Below are 20,206 nucleotides of genomic sequence, written 5' to 3'. Positions count from 1 at the left end.
CAATCGACAGCACTTGTGGCATAATGTTGAATACCACAAAAATAATTGAATACTTGTAAATGACTTTTCCCTCCTTTTCTTAAAAAAAAAGAAAAAAAAGAGCTACGAGTCTGTTATTTTAGTATTATTTATAGTATTTATTAATATATTCTTTTATATTTGTAGTTTTCATTTTAGTTTAAGTTGTATAAATTTTGTAAGTCATTTTAGCACTTAAGTTATTTATTAGTATATAATAAATAAATATATATATATATATATATATATATATATATATATATATACTAATATATATATTAGCTTTACTTCAATTACTGAAAACAATGTAATAGTTTTAGTTAACAATAACAACACTAAATAGGGCCTATCCGTAAATATTAAAATAGTCAATGTATTGCTAAAAGAGGAAAACAATATGCATGTATGATTTTATTTGAACAAAAAAATGCTTTCCAACCTTTTGTCTAAAGTTATTCCCAATTTTACAATATAACAACTAAAACGATCATAAGAAGTATGAGAACAACTTCAAATATCTGGCCTTAACCCCCTACAAAAATAAATAAATATATATATATATATATATATACACCCCCCCCCCCCCTTTCCTCTTTTTATTTGTGGCATCTACATTATGCCACAAATATCAGTTGATCATAACTTGTTGTATTGAACCCAGAACACAGGCGCAAACTAATTCCCTCACCCCGTCCGTTGCAGTGACAGTGAAGTCGAAACTGTCTGATCCTTCGTCTCGATCCAAAGCCACGCTGGTGCAGATCTGTCCAGTCTCTTTGTTGATGCTGAACTGACTGGGTGGAGCACTAGCAGGCCCGGATCCAATCGAGTACGTGATGGCCCCAAACGACCCACCGTCTGCATCATCTGCTTTTACCTGTGGAGCACAAACAGAGAACGTTGTCAGAATTATAGTCGACTCATGTCATAAACCCTCGTCTTCAGAGAGAGCAAGCAGAACAAGATTCAGAGGTCTTAACATGTTTTCATTAAAATAATTCATAAATGAATGCTGAGACTTCGGTATACCCCCGTTAAATAACCAAGACACTCCAGACGTAAATCCCCATCCCTTTGTAATTTCTTTCTCTCTGTCCTCTAGCTGATAGTACCATGGATTTACTGGCAGCCGGTCTGTTCTTAGCCACACCTGTCTCAACACTCTCTCACAGTGGAGTGGGAAAACAAGAGAAGACAGAAAGAGAAGGAGAAAAGTGTCTCCTCTCTACGATTCACATTCCCTGCCCTTGAATGCCTGGGTAAACGTCTAGGAAAAGAGGGCCACTGTTGCTGAGAGATGGAGACTCCAAGTGATGAGGTGGAGATAACTGGTTGAAGATAACTAATGGGCTTCGCCATAGGTGGAAAAATCTGGTCTTGAGTTCAGGACGGGCTTTAGCCAATTTATGGCAACGTTAATGTGAGGACAGAAGCGTAGATTCATCAAATACATACCATATGCAGCCATGCAGTACTGAATACAGTGTTTTCATGTTACTGAGAGAATTTGGGATATTCTCAGGAGAATTCAGGGACTGTTACAGCAGTTGCTGAAGGCTAGGAAAGGGAAAATGTCTTGGATCTCTTGCCTCAATGCTTCCACAAATCATAAAAGCCTTTGTTTGTCTAGGCATCTTGCCCTCTCTGTGCACTAGTTTCTGTACTGCACCTCAATGATATGTTGGTGATATGACCAACTTAAAGGCTGGAAAGCAATCGGAAAACGTGTAAGAGGCGGTCTGGATCGGGACAAACACAATCTTCTGGATGCAAAAGAAGGAGTCAGGATTGATTACACTACAAAAGTTTGGGGCAAGTAAGAATTTTGTATTTTTTATTAACTTTTTTATTCAGCAAGGAGGCAATAAATTGTCAGAAGTGACAGTAAAGACGTTTACACTGTTACAAAAGATTTATATTTAAAATAAATGCTGTTCTGTCGATTCAAGACATTTTATGAACACACTTTTTTTTTACATTGCATGTGCAAGCTTGATTTTTAGAGCTTGATTTTCCCCTTTAAACAAGGAAAAGCATTTAACTGAAGACTGTCCATTAGCTGGAAAGACAAACTTGTGAAAACCCGTGTCATTTTCAAGTTCATAACTAATGAACTGGAAAAATCTGGGTAACACTTTATTTCGATAGTCCACTTTTGACATTCTACTAACTAGAAGTAACTTTGCAACTACATGTCAACTAACTCTCATTAGAGTATTAGTAGACTGTCTGCTTAATATTTGCTAACACTTTATTTTGTTGGTCCCCCAACTTGGCAACTAGTCAACTTGTTCTCCTAACCAGAACCCTAACACCTACCAGTCTTCCGACAGTCTACTAAACTCTACTAATACTCTAATGAGAGTTAGTTGACATGTAGTTGAAAAGTTACTTATAGTTAGAAGAATGTCTAGTGGACTATCGAAATAAAGTGCAACCGAAATCTGTTTCAATTTACGTTTTCCTACCAAAATCTACTCCAACAGTTCATATATAATCATTAAGAAGATATTAAGTAAAGGATAATATACAGTCTGGTCATTATCGCAAAATATAAACCCAGACAGGGGGATCAGGAGACTCGTATCACGCTCAAGAGGTTTATTTTGTGATAATGACCGGCTAACTGCGTGTTATCCTTATTACACAGCTACTTATCAAATACTGTAAGAAAATAAACGGAATGAAATAAATTTCAATATGACATTATTTCATTATGTAGAAGGAAAAGACTAGGCCTACAGAATGATACAAGAGATGGTAAACCATGGTAACAAAAACAGACAATTATACAGTTTAATGGTCATTACAAACATTTTTTTACTGCAGCAACTGATCTCTCAGAATCAAGCATTCAGATAGCCGTGAAATTAAGAATTATAGTTTATATAAAATTGCTATTTTGCAGCTAGTAAATCGGCTGACCTCATAAAACAGCAAAAAAGTTTAAAGACACCGCAATCACATTTCCACACACGCCACCACAGATAATCTTCTTATTGTCACGGCAGTATAACTGCAGCTGTACAGCTGATTCACATTACAGTCCTGACATGGTAAAAACAGAAGATACAGAACTTAAGAATCTCCGGCTCCTCAACAGGGCTCCTGCTACCGGAAAGGTTGAGGTCACGACCCCTCAACTCTGCTTTATGCTGTGACCCCTCTCCCACCATGATGCTCTCTGTAAACAATATTACTCTGGTGGTCCACAAAACTTGCCATTCATCAACTCCATAAAGACCTGTAGACCCTAGTGCCTGTAACACAACAAAGGGCTCCTTGCAAAACATTAAGGGGAAGTGACCTTTGACTCTGCCGGGCCTGCAAATATTTAATACGGTTGGCTCTGGAAGAAGTTTCGTCACGTTGCTTGCTGCCATTTATGAGGACTGCAAAAACCTGTTCTTTAATGCAATCTAGAGGATGTGAAATCTGGCCATAATGGCAGGGTCAAGCTAATTTTTCTTTTTGGATCCTTATGTTTTTTCCCATACCCATTCCAATAATATTTTGTAAAAACAGGAAGTATAAAAGCCGCAAGAGGATTGTCCTGTCCGGTTGCCAGCAGTTAAAAGCACAACTTACCTAAATAGTCAGTACTGGTAGGAAAAAATCTAATGGCCGGTTCACACCAAGAATGATAACTGTAAAGATAACTCATACGATTCTGGATGCATTACGGTATTAAGAATGGATCCCCCCCCCCCCCCCCCCTTTTAAAATTGCATCTCCGCTTGATATTGGCATGGGAGAGCAAGTCACTTTTAAAATCTGATCTTGAGGTGCAATTTTTACAAATCAAAATCAGAACACCTGCTCAGAGAATGGTTTTAATACATTTCACAATGCATTCCCATGAGCACTTTATGAACCTTTCTGGAAGGCCGTAGCTGCTTGCTGTGTGTGGTGTTCTGGTGACAGGAATGGCTCATGTGTGCAGTGATAAACCAAGTGAACATGTCCTCCAGAGCCAGATCTCGATTTGAATGAGACCACCACTGCTCATATTCACAGTGGTCAACTCTTTTCCATCTGTTTTTACCATTATCGCTGTTATTTCCTGTTGGGATTACGTGTGGTGAAATACTATCTTTCTAACAAATCAAAGCCCTACGCCTGTGTTTTTGGGATATTTAGGTAAAGTGGATTAAGCATCTGCGATAATGATTCGTCCTGGGACGCTGTGGTAGCCAGACTTTAGTCCCAGGACGCTGATAGAAACAAGACTAGCCCACCTGGTGAGCATGACCTCGACACCATCCCTTTTTCAGAGAGGACTAGAGATCATTTATACTGCATTAGAGAATAAGAAAAAAAGGAATCCAATAAGATTCAAACATCAAGACTGTGTTTAAGCTGTGGATGATTTGATCAGGTGTGTGTGGTAATGGGGCATGAAGGTCTAGAGGGTTCAACTGAATGTGTGTGTTTGTGAGGTTGGGAGGGTGAAAGAAACCTTCTCCAATAAACAGGTCGCAGGTGAGAAAAGCATTAAGGGGCCCGGGGAGGCGTCTCGGCCCCTTTGGGGCTTGAGGGGTGGAGGTCTTATCTGCGGGGAAAGAGTTGATATTGGCAGGGGAATGAGAGCAGCACATCCGTTCTTCACACTCTCGGACAGTGCACAAAATCTGTATGCAACTTAGCTGCGAAAATTACAAGAACATTTTTTTCTTTATTTTTACTCATTATCATTTTGTTCTAAACCTGTTTTATTTTCTCTAAAGAGATATTGATATATGGAACTGTTTTAGTCCATGTGACAATCAATGGGTTCCAAAATAATATTTGGACTTTATACAGACAAAAACAGTTGAAACATTCTTTAAAATCTTCTATTTTATTTGTGTTATAAATAAAACTAGTAAGTGAGCAGATAAGAACATTATCAGATGTCAATCTCAATTACATAGGCTATATAATTATATACTGTATCGTCTTATATTATTCTATTATTTGTGTAAGCTTTACATTTATTAAATTAATTTGTATATTTTGTTTGTGTATACATACATACAAAATATTATAAACTAATTTAATGTATGTCCAATATTTTCTGTTTGTGTAATAATACATTTTAAAACAATAAACAAATAATAGAAATCACACACACACACACACACACACACACACACACACACACACACACACACACACACACACACACACACACACACACACACACACACACACACACACACACACACACACACACACACACACACACACACACACACACACACACACACACACACACACACACACACACACACACACACACACACACACACACACACACACACACACACACACAATAATATACACTGTGTATGTTGTTTGTAATAAATAAATGATATATAAATTATATATATATATATATATATATATATATATATATATATATAACACGAAATTATACAAATGTATTTATTTAATTTATTAACAATTACACAAATAATTCATTAAATAATACATAAATATAAAATATACATTATAATATAAAATCTATATATTTATTTTTCAGCTGAACTTCCGAACAGTTTGTACACTTCACAAGAGAGAAAAAGGTCAGCGAGTCTGCAGACTGAAAGTGGGACGCCAGGATTTTCTGCACACTCATCAGTGCCAATTAAATGTAAAGCTGTCTAGCATTTCTGCACACGTGCAAGAATCCATCGGCCATTCTGGCATCAATCAATCTGACAGTCCTGACCAGAATTCCCATCTGCATCACTCCACCCCTTATTCATCAATAAATTAAACGACAGACACCGAGGGTTTCTCAACGTCACAAGAAACAAATCACTAACTCGCCATGCTTTTCACAGCAGATCAATAGTGTCGAGACACATTCAGCCCACAACAAGCAACTACAACTTTCAAACGCCACTTAGTCTTTCTGCGATTACCAAACTCTACAGTTTAATCAGAGACTTGTGCAAAAGTATTGCAATAATTCTGTCTGGATGAAGCCGTGCTCTGCCGTAGAGACTCATCCATTCCCTATCCAGAGCTGCTCTTGGGAAAAGCGCTCCCGGAAAGTACTTAACACCATATGCCGTAATTCATGGCTTTCTTGGGTTGCAGACCTCTCAGGAGGATGAACACTGCCATAACTAACCAGATGAACTCTGATTAGAGGAGCAAAACTGTAATTGAAGAGTTGCATATACTGAACGATCATGAGGTACAGTAGATGCTTTCCGCTAAAACCTCTCAAAAACATGCACAATAAATCATGAGTCGTAAAACCGCAGGTTCATATTAATCTTGACTTGCATTACTGAATTTATCACAGCAACTAATGTGCATTATGTTATTTTGCCTGACGTCGCCCCACTGCACTCCATAGTAAAGAAAAGGTAAAGAATTACATCCAGGACAAAGATACACTTCAAAACAAGTACAGCAGAATGTGTGTGTATTTAGGGGGACATTTAGTTATAGATTTCTTTTTCAAACTCTCTCAACAACTTCACAAGCATTAAACAAGATCTGTAATATGTAAATATATATAATACCACACTGGTGAGTGATTGCATTGTACTGTACATGGTCACTTCCTAAATTCCAGTGGTTTCTTCAGTTGTTTCAAGCTGACAAATATACGTGAATTTTACAGGGCAAACAACACAACAAAATTGTCTGAGGTTTTCCCAGGGTCACTGCAATTTTACAAGTGCAATAAATGGTTTGTTATTACATTGCTTACAGTCTCAAACATGTGGTCTAAATTATTAATCTTTGAGTTTATCTTTTGCTAGCATCCAATGTCAAGAGGCTGATACTGTAATTTATCTGCATTTTTAACATGATTTTTTTTTTTTTTTTTAAACACTGAAGGCAAGACATCCGTTTCAAATGCACATGAACCCATTGACCCAAGTACAGGCTCACACAAACAATTTCAGATAAGACAACAGATCTATTACAGGTCACTGCTTGTCCAACAGACAAATGTGTGTTATTTTTACATGGCTCAGCAAACTTATAGAGTTTCTCGCTAATGCACACAACCTTGATATCTGTAATGTAAGATCACCTGGCCAATCTCCGATTTCTCGTTTCGTTCCCAAGGGAATCTGCCTCTTTTAAAAATCGCAGGGGTCAGAATAAGTAAAAGAAACTGAGGAAATCCACTACTACAATGTCTCAGGTCTATATCAAGATAAGCAGCAGTGCTTTGGATGTGATTCATTGAGAGCTAAGCTAGATGTCCTTTCCTTCACCGGGACCTTTCTGCCGATCCTTTTCAAAGAGGTTGTGAGTGGTGGCAGTATGTTTGATTCAAGATTAAATCATTTCCAAGCACTCTTACTGTATGTATATGTCACAGTTTTAATGTATCTCGACATATGCTTAGATCTGGATTAGGAATCCAGACAGTAAAAGCTACATGTGATGGTCTCTGTATTGAATTTGAGCATTTGTGAGGCACAGCAAGCAACTTATTAACTTATTTATTCAGTTGAAACATTCTTAAATATCTTCTTCTAAAGAAAAAGTAAAACGGTCTACAAACAAAATGGACCACTTTGCAGAATTTACTGTTTTAAACTGTATTGATCTTTAGATCAATATTTAAATATATTTACAAAAAGTAATGATTCAAAATAGATCTAACAAGTTTTTTTCCCCCTTCAGGGGAGGGTCTGGACTCTGCAAATATGGATTGGTTTGGTAATTTAAATATTTTAAATAGTCCATTCCCTTGGCAACATGAATAATGGATCAAGATCAATACAGCTCATAAATCAAAACCCTAACATTTCATATTCAACATATCATTAACCATCACAAAGAGAATGTAAAACCAGACTAACCATCACTAGTCTTAGCAATTAATGGAATCCCTTAACTGACATATGGTGTTATGAAGGCCAGATAGTACCAGACCACTCAATTGTCATACTATATATATATATATATATATATATAAATAAACTTCCTATTCAATATATCATTAACCACCACACAGAGACATTAAAACCAGACTAACCACCATCAGTCTTACATATTAATGGGAGCCTTTAACTGGCATCTAGTGTTATGAATGCCAGACGGAACCAGAACCTCCCACACTATGGCAAATGGCAGTTCAAAGAGGAAGTTGGTCTGGCACTCATATGCCACTGCTAAAATATGAGGTCTATTATAAGAAGTGGTGAAAGCGAGGTGGTTATTTTGGAGCAAACCTGTGGCTGTTCTTTAATCCAATGAGACCGCAAACCATTCTGTTCATTAATGCTTTACTAAATAGCTGACTATACTCTAATATAATTGACAATTAATTGATATTAAAATGTGAGGAATATTCTACATTTGTGTGGCCACGGAGTTATGGAGAAGGAAGAAAACATTAATATTCTAACAAATCCATAAATATCATAAAAACCTACTTTTTCATTTGCAACTTGTCCAGTGTTAACTTGGGACCCGAAACTTTCGGAGCCCCTGATGTTACATGGTGAAGTAAAAAATATATGAGATAAAATAATAATAATATATCAACGCTTTTGCGTTCTCTCACAAATGTTTTGTGTTCTTCCAAGAAACTTTCCATTTGTTCGCCTAATGTTTACGTTTCCCTGAGAAACTGCATTGCTCGCAAAACTCTTGAGTTTTTTTGTGAGAGAACGCAAAAGCATTGAAATATTTTTTTCTCCCATCAAATAGTTTTTATCACCGTGTCCCTTTAGGGGCTCTGTACTAAACAACTAACTAAAATGACAATCATAATGTAGTATTCCTGCCTCTCTGTACCCATACTGTACCCAAAGGTCGCCTTGTACTTGTCAAAATGCTACTCGAATCTGGGAAATTAGGAATACAAAAGCATAAACCCAGAGACAAACCAAATAAGAAGGAGAAATGCTTCTTTATGACTCTTTAGTGAATGAAAATTCATTACTTCCAGAACACATTGTCATTGAAATTTAATTTCCATGCTAGAAAACTAATTAAGTCGGACAGTGATGGACCAGGGACAATCCAGAACGTTCTCCAAACTGGCAACAGATGAGAGCAGACAGATTCCAACCACTTCTCTTTCTCAATGGGTCTATGTCTCAACAACTGCAAACCGCACTGGCGAACTCCACTCAGTGCTGTTTGTGTAACGCGCTGCACCTTTAAGACAATTTATGGGCAAGAGCATCTCGCTTCGAGGCCCTGAGCTATGCATCACTACAGAGAATATAAAAGGCTGTATTTTAGTGGTTTTACAATGAAGGAAGGGTACAGTGTGGATGTTTCTCCTCCCTACAGCTTTTGCAAGATGCCACAAGAGTCTTATTTTCCTTTTACACAGTTTGTGGGATCTGGCCTGGGTCTTCCTTCCAGACTTGTGTATGCTTTTGAAGTGTATGCAATTCGTGTTGGTTGCTTCCAATTTGTATTTCATGGCAGAAGTATGTACACAGACGAGAAAAGCACAAACATGTTATACATAACTCATTCCTCTACTGAGGTTTGGAAACGGTCGTGTACTCTGTTTAGGGGGCGATGTGCTCATTGGAACATCACAATACCCCTTTTAGAAAATATTTTCTGCCTACTTCCAACTTTCTGGCAAAGTCAGAATGCATTGGGAGAGAACGCTTGATTTTTCCTCTTATACGGTCACTTGTCTTTTGTATGAATTGTTAACAACGTATCCTAAAATGCAGCTGAGCACATCTACCTTACTATCCCAGGCACTGTAAAGTGGATTCATGTGATTGTTCTGATGGAGCCTGGGGACCAATCCCGTTAAATGCAGGCTGATTAGCATCCCCGCTAGGCCTCTAATGAATGTGAGAGAGGCAAGAGCTCTCCCAGATCTGGCTAGGGTTTCCTCATCGGCCTGGGACAGCGCGCACTCATCTATACATGCACACTGATTATAGCACTACTAAAAAAAAATCCAGAATGTCATTACCACTTATTCAAGAGAGGAGCATGTAATCGCAAGGAAAATGTTTCTTATATTGTACAGGGATAACATAAGGGAAACTATTTTATAACAGGGTCAATGACAAATAAGAGTGTCTAGGACAAGCAAGACTTCTTTTAGCACATGTCGAATTTTAAAAACACATGCTAAGTTCTTAGAAATGTACTTTTGTACTTTTTTTGTTATAAATTTGTACTTTTATTCAGCAAGGACACATTACATTGATCAAATTGAGCATTATAAATTAATCAAACATGTATAATGTTACAAAAGGTTTATACTGTATTTCAAAGAAATACTGTTCTTTGGAACTTTCTATTCATTAAAGAAACCCTGATTTTTTTATAAGCGTTTCCAGAAAAAAATGTAAGCAGCACAACTTTTTTTCAAGATTTATAACAAGATGAAATGATTCTTGGGCACCAAATCAGTATATTAGCATAATAATGCTGAAAATTTTGCAGCATTATTTTGCAGCATTAAAATAATGCTGACAGCTTTGCCATCACAGGAATAAATTACATTTTACAATATATTAAAATAGAAAACGCTTATTTAAGTCGTAATAATATTTCACAATGTTACAGTTTTTACTGTACTTTATTTGATTAACCAAAACCATTCAATAATCTTACTGACCCAAACTTTGAACAATAGCATGTGCTGAACACTGACCCATCAACCAAACTGTCAATGGTAGCTTCACTAAACTAAGCTAACAAGCAACGTATCTATTCAAACACTGGTTTAGTGCGTTTCTTCAACAATATTCTTATCACGCAGTCAAATCCCTGTGATTTTAGTGTTAAAGTACTGATTGGTTGATGTAAATGTCTTGATGAAAGTATGAATGTTGATCTACTGTAGGAACATGTTCTACTGGGATAAAAAAAAAAACAGTTCAATGAAAACATTGCTTATACTTGAAGCACACAGTAGTTTATAACCGTTTCCTGCCCATAATATGAGTACAAGCCCGTTGATTTATTGATATTACCTCAGTGATGCTGACAAAGTACAGGCCAGAAACTAGAAGAACGCTGTTCTCCTTCCAATACGTCCCCCGACCCCTGACCTTGAATGGCACAAACCTCACATCTCAACACTCTTACACTAAGTGATCCCAGCCCTAAGGAAAAGGGAATGAGGATGGAGGGGAAAAACAAGGGAGAGGAGAGGAAAGAAGGGAAGAAACATAGCATCATCATCCCAACTTCCCCACTCTCCGTCTCCTCTCGGATGGCGTGGTCTTGATTACAAGGCGACCCGAAACCCAAACAACATTAGTGCAGCATAAACTGACCCTAATATACAATGCCTTTCAATGCAGTCGCCACTGTGACAGCAGTATCTTAGTCATATGCCTCACAACAGCTCTTTTGGATGGGGGAGGATGGGCCGAGTAAGAGTGGAAGGGAAGGGGTTTAAGAAAAGGGGCGGAGCTATAACTCAACATCCTCTCCGGTCTGGGGGAGTTCAGTGGATAAGCATGAGCTGTCAAAGCCCCATAAACATGGGCAGACAAACTGTGCTCTCCCCCAAAACATGGACCTGTTCTCCATACGGTATCACTTGAACTTAAACGCACAGAGCACCAAGAGTCTTTAAGCTTATTGAGTTATTAAGGTATGCAGGCCTCAGGTAAATCATTCTGAACCCCAAGAGAGAAATAAAAAAAGTTTATGTGAATGTCAGTTTTTTATTGTAGCATTATAGTATCTGTAAGACTTTTTGGCCATTATTTGCAGGACTGTATGGAGAAAGTGCATTATTTTCTGGAAAACAACTCTGGGTTGATTCTTCTTAAAGGGATAGTTCACAAAAACTATCAATTCTGTCATCATTTACTCTCATGTCATCTCAAATCTGTATGACTTTCTTTTCTTCTGTGGAACACACACAAAAAAAGTTATTTTAAAGAATGTTTCAACCATTTTTATCCATACAATGAAAGTCAATGAACAAGTAACATTGGACCCTGCTTTTGTATGGACAAAACATGCTGAAACATTTTTCAAATGTCTCACTTTTTATGTGTTCCACAAAAAAAGAAGTAATACAGGGTTTATTAACCCTCATTAGGGTTAATATGACTACATTCAGCAACCGACTGATCCATCCACGGTGCAACAGAACGCTACATTTATGCCTACTGCTGTGAGACTTTACAATACATCTATCATGTGCCGAGGTATCATTAATCATGAACCATTCAATCTAGAATTAGGTCACTATACACCCATCATATAGCTGCAGTTAATTATCAGACATAAAATATGAATTACTGCTGACAGGTTTTTATTTGTATTTTACTCTATTTGTCCTTCTTATTACTTCAAACAGGATGATGGCAATTTGTTTATTTATTATACGTGTATAGTTTGTTTTGTGTGTACTGTGAGTAATTGACTGTTTTCATGTATTCCTGATAATGCACTTTAATGTCCCAACTGGGATCAATAAAGTACTACCTACCTACCTACTGTACCTACTGTTATCTTTTGTAACTGTCCACTATATACTAAGTCAATGTGAATTGCCATCTGCTACCCGGTTTACTTCTGCAACGTGATGTAATCAGCAACAAGAAGCAAATCAGCCTATTAGAATGATTTCTGAAGGATCATGTGACATTAAAGACAGTAATGATGCTGAAAATTCAGCTTTGCATCACAGGAATAAACATTTCACAATACAAAATATATTACAATAAAAAAACAGTTATTTTAAATTATAATAATATTTCACAACACTACTGTTTGTACTATATTTTTGATATAAAATAAATGCAGCTTTGGTGAAAATAAAATATTTATTTCAAAAACACAGAAAAAACTTACTGACCCCAAACTTTTGTTTATATTAATTACATTTAAGTATTTTTTCTTTTGAATAATGTGTGTAGATGAATCATTCACAGAAAGTATAAACCAGGTCCATTTTGTTTTCACAGTGATTTTGAGTTTGTTTATTTTAAAAGTGACCCGTTTCATTTTTCAATACAAGTCTGTTTAATTTGATCAGCTGACATATCCTGTCATGTTGAACTAACTTAACTAACACTAACTTTACATCCTCCACCTGCAGGGGTACACACACTGCCTCTGGTCATGGCCCGTGGACCTTTTAAGGGTCAAGGTCATAGGTCAGCAAGATGTCGTCCAGTTCTTTGTCAGCCGCTAGGTCGACCCCTGACCCCTGGCTGCTAAGCTGCAAACGCAATCCTTTCACTACATCTAAAATGAGCTGTTCATTTGGACGGTGACACATGCCACATAGCCAGACAATGAGAGACCACCTGTTATCTTTAAATAAAACGCATGCACAAACTTCTGTGGCCTCCGCTCATCTCTTTTCATAGAAGCAAATAAATTCAATTAGGAAGAGGGATATCCTGAGGCATGATGTCACTTGCTTTAGTCAGAGGGTCAGGGGCTCTGCCTGACCTCATTAAACTGTGGATAACTAACATGTTGGCTTCATCTCCATATCCCAAACTTAGAAAGCAAGGGTGAGTTTGTAATACAAACTCACATTTGCTTGTTAAGTTTGGGGTGAAACATCAAACCCAATTCAGTGTCATGTGAGTTTAGAGGTAGTGTTGAACTAGCAGGGCATCTATGAGCCAGGGAGGTCATGAGATTATGGTTTCATTCGAGCATTGCAAATGAAAACTGTGTGAAAAGAGGGAACGGGCAACTCGCATTCATTAGAGAGAATTATGGGAACACAATGAGAGTGAAAAATGCTAAAGCATCAGAGCATGGATTTCAATATCGTGTGATTTTCTGTGAAGAATAATCACAGTGTACATTGTATATTCTTTGAAAACTTTTCTTGAATCCATAATGAATCTTTTTAGCGAACGAGTCATTTTCATTCCATCTGTCTGAACAGGAGACATGATGTTTGGTCAGTTTGAGAGTCAGTCTTGTTCAAAACAAAGCAAACAAATTACAAATGGGCAAAAATTTTACAAAGACGTAAATAAAAAGATTATTTATGCTATTTTTGTGCCATTTTTTCTATAGCTTGCTAACAGTCAGTGCCTAAAGGTTGAAAAATGGAGGGGGAAAATATAGATTTATGTTGATGCTATATGCTTAACACTCTTTCTGCAGTCTTTTGTAGGGACAAATAAATTAATAAAGGATAATCCGATTTGTTTCAGTCCAAAAAAAAGTTTTTTAAATCAGCTGAGTGAATGATTCAACAGCAAAAAAAAAAAAAAAAAAAAAATCCACACACACTGGTGATGATACCTGAAGAAAGGGCCACTGCATGATTCAGTGAACATTTTAGTAAACTGACTGCAAAGATTCAAATCACTGGGTAGAGTAATAAACATGATCTGTTAAGTACATGTTTCAGAATGTTCAGTGCCAAGCATTTTCAGAAACAAATGAAAACATAGTAACATATAGGATAGTCCTTGAGAAAGTTAAACAATAAGGCTAACAATAACTTGTCCCATCTACATGTGACAGAATGTAGAAAAAATAGAGTTCCATAAAAAAAAAGAAAAACATCTGAGGCCTGAAATCAATTACCCGAACACAGAGCGAAGTATGGAGCGAGCAGGTCAGTTCTACATCGCTTTCCTATCTCATGTAGCTAATGACTCAAGTCTTATCACCACCCCATGACTGAGGCCCATGAAAGATGGAAATCATTTAAAACCACATCCCTTGACCTTGTTCCCATACTATCACCACAGAAAAGAAAAATGTCTACCGACCAACTTTTGAGATTCATACCCACTTCATTCCTGGAATTCCTCTTGGTTTTCTACTACATCAACACAACTTTACGTTTCCAGAAGTCATGGGACCACCTACTATAACCTGTGAGGTCAGTTCAAGGGCTGGTCATTGAGTTGCAAGTGTGTCTAAGAGGTTAACAGGTATTGTGGGTAGTTTCTCTGTTTCTTGCCTGGAACCAAAATTACTTTAATAAGTCTTGATATGAAACTCGACACAATTTCACAACCAAAGCTCTGCTTTTGTGAAATGCCCTTTGATGTGAGCTTACAATACAGAGACCTATTGCACATATACCATCTTAATGAATAATTCAGAAATAATATAAATATAAAAATTGCATATAAAATATAATGTCATTATAACAAACTTTAAACAATGTAGGGTTGAGCAAGATAGCGAAAAAAAAAAAAAAATCAGACCCCAAATTTTTTTTCCCAAAAATATAATATCACACAATATATATTATATAAAGTATTTTTAGTTTAAAGTGTTACGACAAAATTAGTATTAATATTTAATCATAAATATTCATTTATATGTAACAATATAACGACACAGAAAAATAAACTGCAATATGCACTTTACTGTAATTTAATTTACTGTAGGGCATTTTATTTCCATATTTATATTTTTTAAATGTTTATTTTATATTTATGTTATATATATATATATATATATATATATATATATAAATTTTAGCATACAGTTACAAAATGCTGTTATTTTTCAAAATCCCATAAGGAGACTTTGGTGAACATTTCCGAGTGATTATGCAAATTATTTATTGAACTGATTCACTAACCCTGACAGACTGAACTTATTCATGGAAATTAAACGAACTTATCACCTCTAAAACACCTCTAACAATCCTTACATTCACAATGTTGATCCATTTTTATAAATTGCAAGTATAATCATTGCTAGAATATCATTAATGTTATATATATATAGCCACAATTTCAAGATGTCATAGCATTCAGTATTTCTTTTGTTAGTTGTATAGTGAAGGAAGTTAAATTGTGTGCATGAATCCATGCTTTAACAAGGTTGAGAGAAAGGTCACAGGCAAAAATGCTGCTCAAGATTCACTTATACTATGCAAATTAGAGAGAGGAGGAAAGAAAGAGAGAAAGACATAGAGAAGGGGGTAAAATAGAAGAAAAAGGGTGATTAGAAGGCTAAAATGGGGGGAAGGGAGAGAAAAAGCACCTCCCTTGAGAGTTCTGCGTAGTGTTAAGGCCTTGAAAAACACTTGAGCAGAACCCCTCCAATCTGACTAATGGAAGCCATATTGAATTAGGCCGTGGTGAACACATGCAGCAGATTGTAGAAGGTGACTCACGCACACTTTTATGACCACAGAAATCACAATAAATGCCGGCCAATTGATAGCTGACAACTGTGTAAGCCGCCAAAATCCAAGGTTAAAGTGACATATTGCTCTCGGTCAAACAATAACTAGATTTTGTTTTTGTAAAAGCGCAGTATAGTTCGGTTAACCTGGTTTACACTGCATTGACCGGTCAAGAGCTTTGTGGGTGTGGAAATAGAAGCGCCGTTTGTTTATTCTGGACTTATAAAGGGGAACCAAGCTTATTGATCATAATACAAAATAACACATGATGTAAAGGGTTAAAATCCCAGTCAGGGTCCCAAAGGAGCTGTGTGAATATGAATCAACGATCAGTACCCCGGGGAACATTAACTGGAGGACGTGAATTAATGGAGGAAAGACTGTTTGGAGAGCAGAGAGAAAAGGAGAGACAGATGAAGAGATGGGAGATCTCTTGAAACTGTTTCAAACGATAAGACATCCCCTTTCAGACTACTGAAGGTCTGTGTTTTAATGTATTGTGCTGATTGTGGAACAAGCAAGGCATTATTTATTTGAACTATCTTGTACTAGAAAGGAGTTACGGAGAGAGTTATGGAATCAGAGATGGTACGGAGAGAAAACCAGGCGCAGTTTATTCAGACCACATTCCAAGCAGGTCAAGGTTCCCCATAGGATAGAAGAAAAACAACTAATTAGATGTCTAATATCTCAGTTGTTTCTCAGTGACAGCAATGTGATTAAATGGAGAGTAAATGGAGAGTTTCACTTCAGTCCCAGGAATGTTCTCAGTAACAGCCCTCAGTAATCTCACATGTCTCCTCTAGGGGTTCAGAAGAGATCTCAACTATGTCTCATACTGTGCTCACATTTGCCAAGACACTCGTTTTCTATAAAGTCAGAGAATTCAGTGCAAACTCAAACATGTCTCATCAAATTCAAATGACACCAAAAATAATGTACACTGGAAAACAGCTATTCATTTTAAAGGTGCTATGTGGCGTTTTCTACTAAAATTAGAACGATATACTAAAAATCATTCTAAACAGAACCACAACTATAACGATAATGGCACAGAGAAACAATATCATTGAAATTTTTTTCTAGCTGATGAATGGTTCAAAATCTGAATTCATTCTTTTTTGAAAGAGCTCGAGCATTTAAAGCAGCACACGACAAAACTGCAGTGAGCGCTTAGAATAAACAGAACAATATAATTCGCTGGTGTGAATGCCAATATTGTTATAGTAATCTCTATAACTATATTGTTCTTGGTTCGAACGGGCCTTTACTGTATGTTATCTATTGATTGATTCCTGGCTATTTTTCAGGAGAAACCTCTGATACTGAAAACTGAATTAAATCCCCTGAGCCATGAACGAACAACCTTTGAGCAGTAAAAAATCACTCTCTCTCTCTTTCTCTCTCTCTACACTCAGTCGATTTTATAGAGTAATTGAACTCATTTTCTCTCTGGCTATAAATTATAATTAGATCTGAGCATTTAGACCCCCAGCCCCCCCTCAAATGCACACATGCTCACCGATCAATCCCCACCTCCTCACACATGCGCCTCTGATATGCTCCAAAGGGGGGTTTGGGGGAAGAATTCATACTTGTAAAGCACCTGTTACCTCAGGGGTGCCCTGTTGTTGTTGAGAAAAGATTTCCGAGGAGCTTAGCAGGGGCACACAAACCGAAATAAAGCTGTCAGCGAATCCCAGCTGCCCAGATGTACGCGTTACAACCTCGCTTGTCTAGGAAGCACCCGCCTATAGTCACAGCCTCTGGACACGGACAGACACTATCAAAGCAAACCACGCCGGTTTACACCAAATGCTCAGCACATAATTAAGTCTCTCCCTTGTGGAAAACGGGTCATAAATTATCAGAGTGGTACAGCACTTCCTGCGCACCCATATGCATCCATAACAAAACTTACAAGACGTACACACATATCATAAAGCACTCGCAGGCACAGACGCACACCCTCCCACACACACAAACATCCTCCAGACAGCACACACCAGCTTGGTCCCAATTGCACTCTTATTTTCTTCACTTTTGGCTACCTAACGCACTGGGAATGGCCAAGAAAAACACGCCGGCTGAGCGCAAGATAGCGTACGGGTCAAAGGTCGTGAGGCTCCAGCTGGGACGTAGAGAGTCGGGCCGGGAGCAGAGCGAGAGAGATGAGTAACGCATGCACTAGCGCACGTGTGTTTGTATGCGCGCGCGGGTGCAGAAAACGTCCGAGGGAACGTTAAATCAAGACCTTGTCCTCGCAGGATCGCTCAACCTTAAAGCGGACTTTTCCAAGTGGTGTCTGCATTTTTTTTAGGAGGGTAAATAAATGGCGTAATTCTCAAAAATGATGCCTTTTGAAGCCCTCTGATTTGTTTTTGTTCAGTTGGTCTTCTCATGCTAATGATTATTAGAAATCAGGACCAGAGAAGAAGCTTTTATCTGACCAGTGTTTAACATAACGTCCCCTGAGGACCAAACCACAAAATGATGCCTCGACTGCCAACTCTTATTACCAAACAAATGTGTTTACAGCAAACGCCAAAACAACCACAAAGAAATGAATGTATTTCTATACATTACAGATGTTTCATTTTTCAATGCATATGATAAATCCACACACACACACACACACACACACACACACACACACACACACACACACACACACACACACACACACACACACACACACACACACACACACACACACACACACACACACACACACACACACACACACACACACACACACACACACAAGAATTAAAAATTATTTTATTAAATATATAGACCTACTATATATAGGCTATATGAACTGCTACAACTTTTCACCTCTATTATATTCATAAAAATTATTAAAATATTAATTTCATAAAAGTACATTTATATAAATTATTTTACAGACCAAATTAACTGTCTGTCTTAATATTTTTAGAAAGAAGCAAAATTCCCAGATTTATCACTGTAAAAAATTTGGTTAATTGGCATTTGTAAATTATCCCTTAATTGCGCTTCGTTTGCTTAAAAAATATAATGTCCTTTTTTTTTACATAATGGGAATTGTATTGTCTTTTGGTGTTCATGAAAGTTTTCATTAGATTCACCAAAGAAGGAATATGGAAGTTGGAGAGGAGAGGAGAGGAGAGGAGAGGAGAGGAGAGGAGAGGAGAGGAGAGGAGAGGAGAGGAGAGGAGAGAAGAGAAGAGAAGAGAAGAGCAGAGGAGAGGAGAGGAGAGAAGAGAAGAGAAGAGGAGAGGAGAGGAGAGGAGAGGAGAGGAGAGGAGAGGAGAGGAGAGGAGAGAAGAGAAGAGAAGAGCAGAGGAGAGGAGAGGAGAGGAGAGGAGAGGAGAGGAGAGCAGAGGAGAGGAGAGGAGAGGAGAGGAGAGGAGAGGAGTGGAGAGGAGAGGAGAGGAGAGGAGAGGAGAGGAGAGGAGAGGAGAGGAGAGGAGAGAAGAGAAGAGAAGAGAAGAGCAGAGGAGAGGAGAGGAGAGGAGAGGAGAGGAGAGCAGAGGAGAGGAGAGGAGAGGAGAGGAGAGGAGAGGAGAGGAGAGGAGAGGAGAGGAGAGAAGAGAAGAGAAGAGAAGAGCAGAGGAGAGGAGAGGAGAGGAGAGGAGAGGAGAGGAGAGGAGAGGAGAGGAGTGGAGAGGAGAGGAGAGGAGAGGAGAGGAGAGGAGAGGAGAGGAGAGGAGAGGAGAGGAGAGGAGAGGAGAGGAGAGAAGAGAAGAGAAGAGAAGAGAAGAGAAGAGAAGAGAAGAGCAGAGGAGAGGAGAGGAGAGGAGAGGAGAGGAGAGGAGAGAAGAGAAGAGGAGAGGAGAGGAGAGGAGAGGAGAGGAGAGGAGAGGAGAGGAGAGGAGAGGAGAGGAGAGCAGAGGAGAGGAGAGGAGAGGAGAGGAGAGGAGAGGAGAGGAGAGGAGAGGAGAGGAGAGGAGAGGAGAGGAGAGAAGAGAAGAGAAGAGAAGAGCAGAGCAGAGCAGAGGAGAGGAGAGGAGAGGAGAGGAGAGGAGAGGAGAGGAGAGGAGAGGAGAGGAGAGGAGAGGAGAGGAGAGGAGAGGAGAGGAGAGGAGAGGAGAGGAGAGGAGAGGAGAGGAGAGCTCTTAAATACTCCAGCTGTAGAAAGTCAGTGTCTCATAA

The 20,206-nt window shown here is 38.1% G+C and overlaps 1 protein-coding gene across 1 annotated transcript in view; it reads right to left on the bottom strand.

Moving 5' to 3' along the window:
• Positions 1–20,206, bottom strand: part of dchs1b (dachsous cadherin-related 1b) — a 100,033-nt gene that overhangs the window by 22,612 nt on the left and 57,215 nt on the right. The window contains exon 3 of the mRNA XM_079599511.1: positions 707–895. Within this exon, the coding sequence (XP_079455637.1) occupies positions 707–895 (189 nt within the window). The remainder of the gene's footprint in view (positions 1–706; positions 896–20,206) is intronic.

Source organism: Phoxinus phoxinus (assembly GCF_949152265.1).
Source record: "Phoxinus phoxinus genome assembly, chromosome: 23".
In the NCBI taxonomy this organism is placed as follows: domain Eukaryota; kingdom Metazoa; phylum Chordata; class Actinopteri; order Cypriniformes; family Leuciscidae; genus Phoxinus; species Phoxinus phoxinus.
Note: the sequence above shows the minus strand (reverse complement) of the source record. Positions and strands in the feature narration are given on the sequence as shown.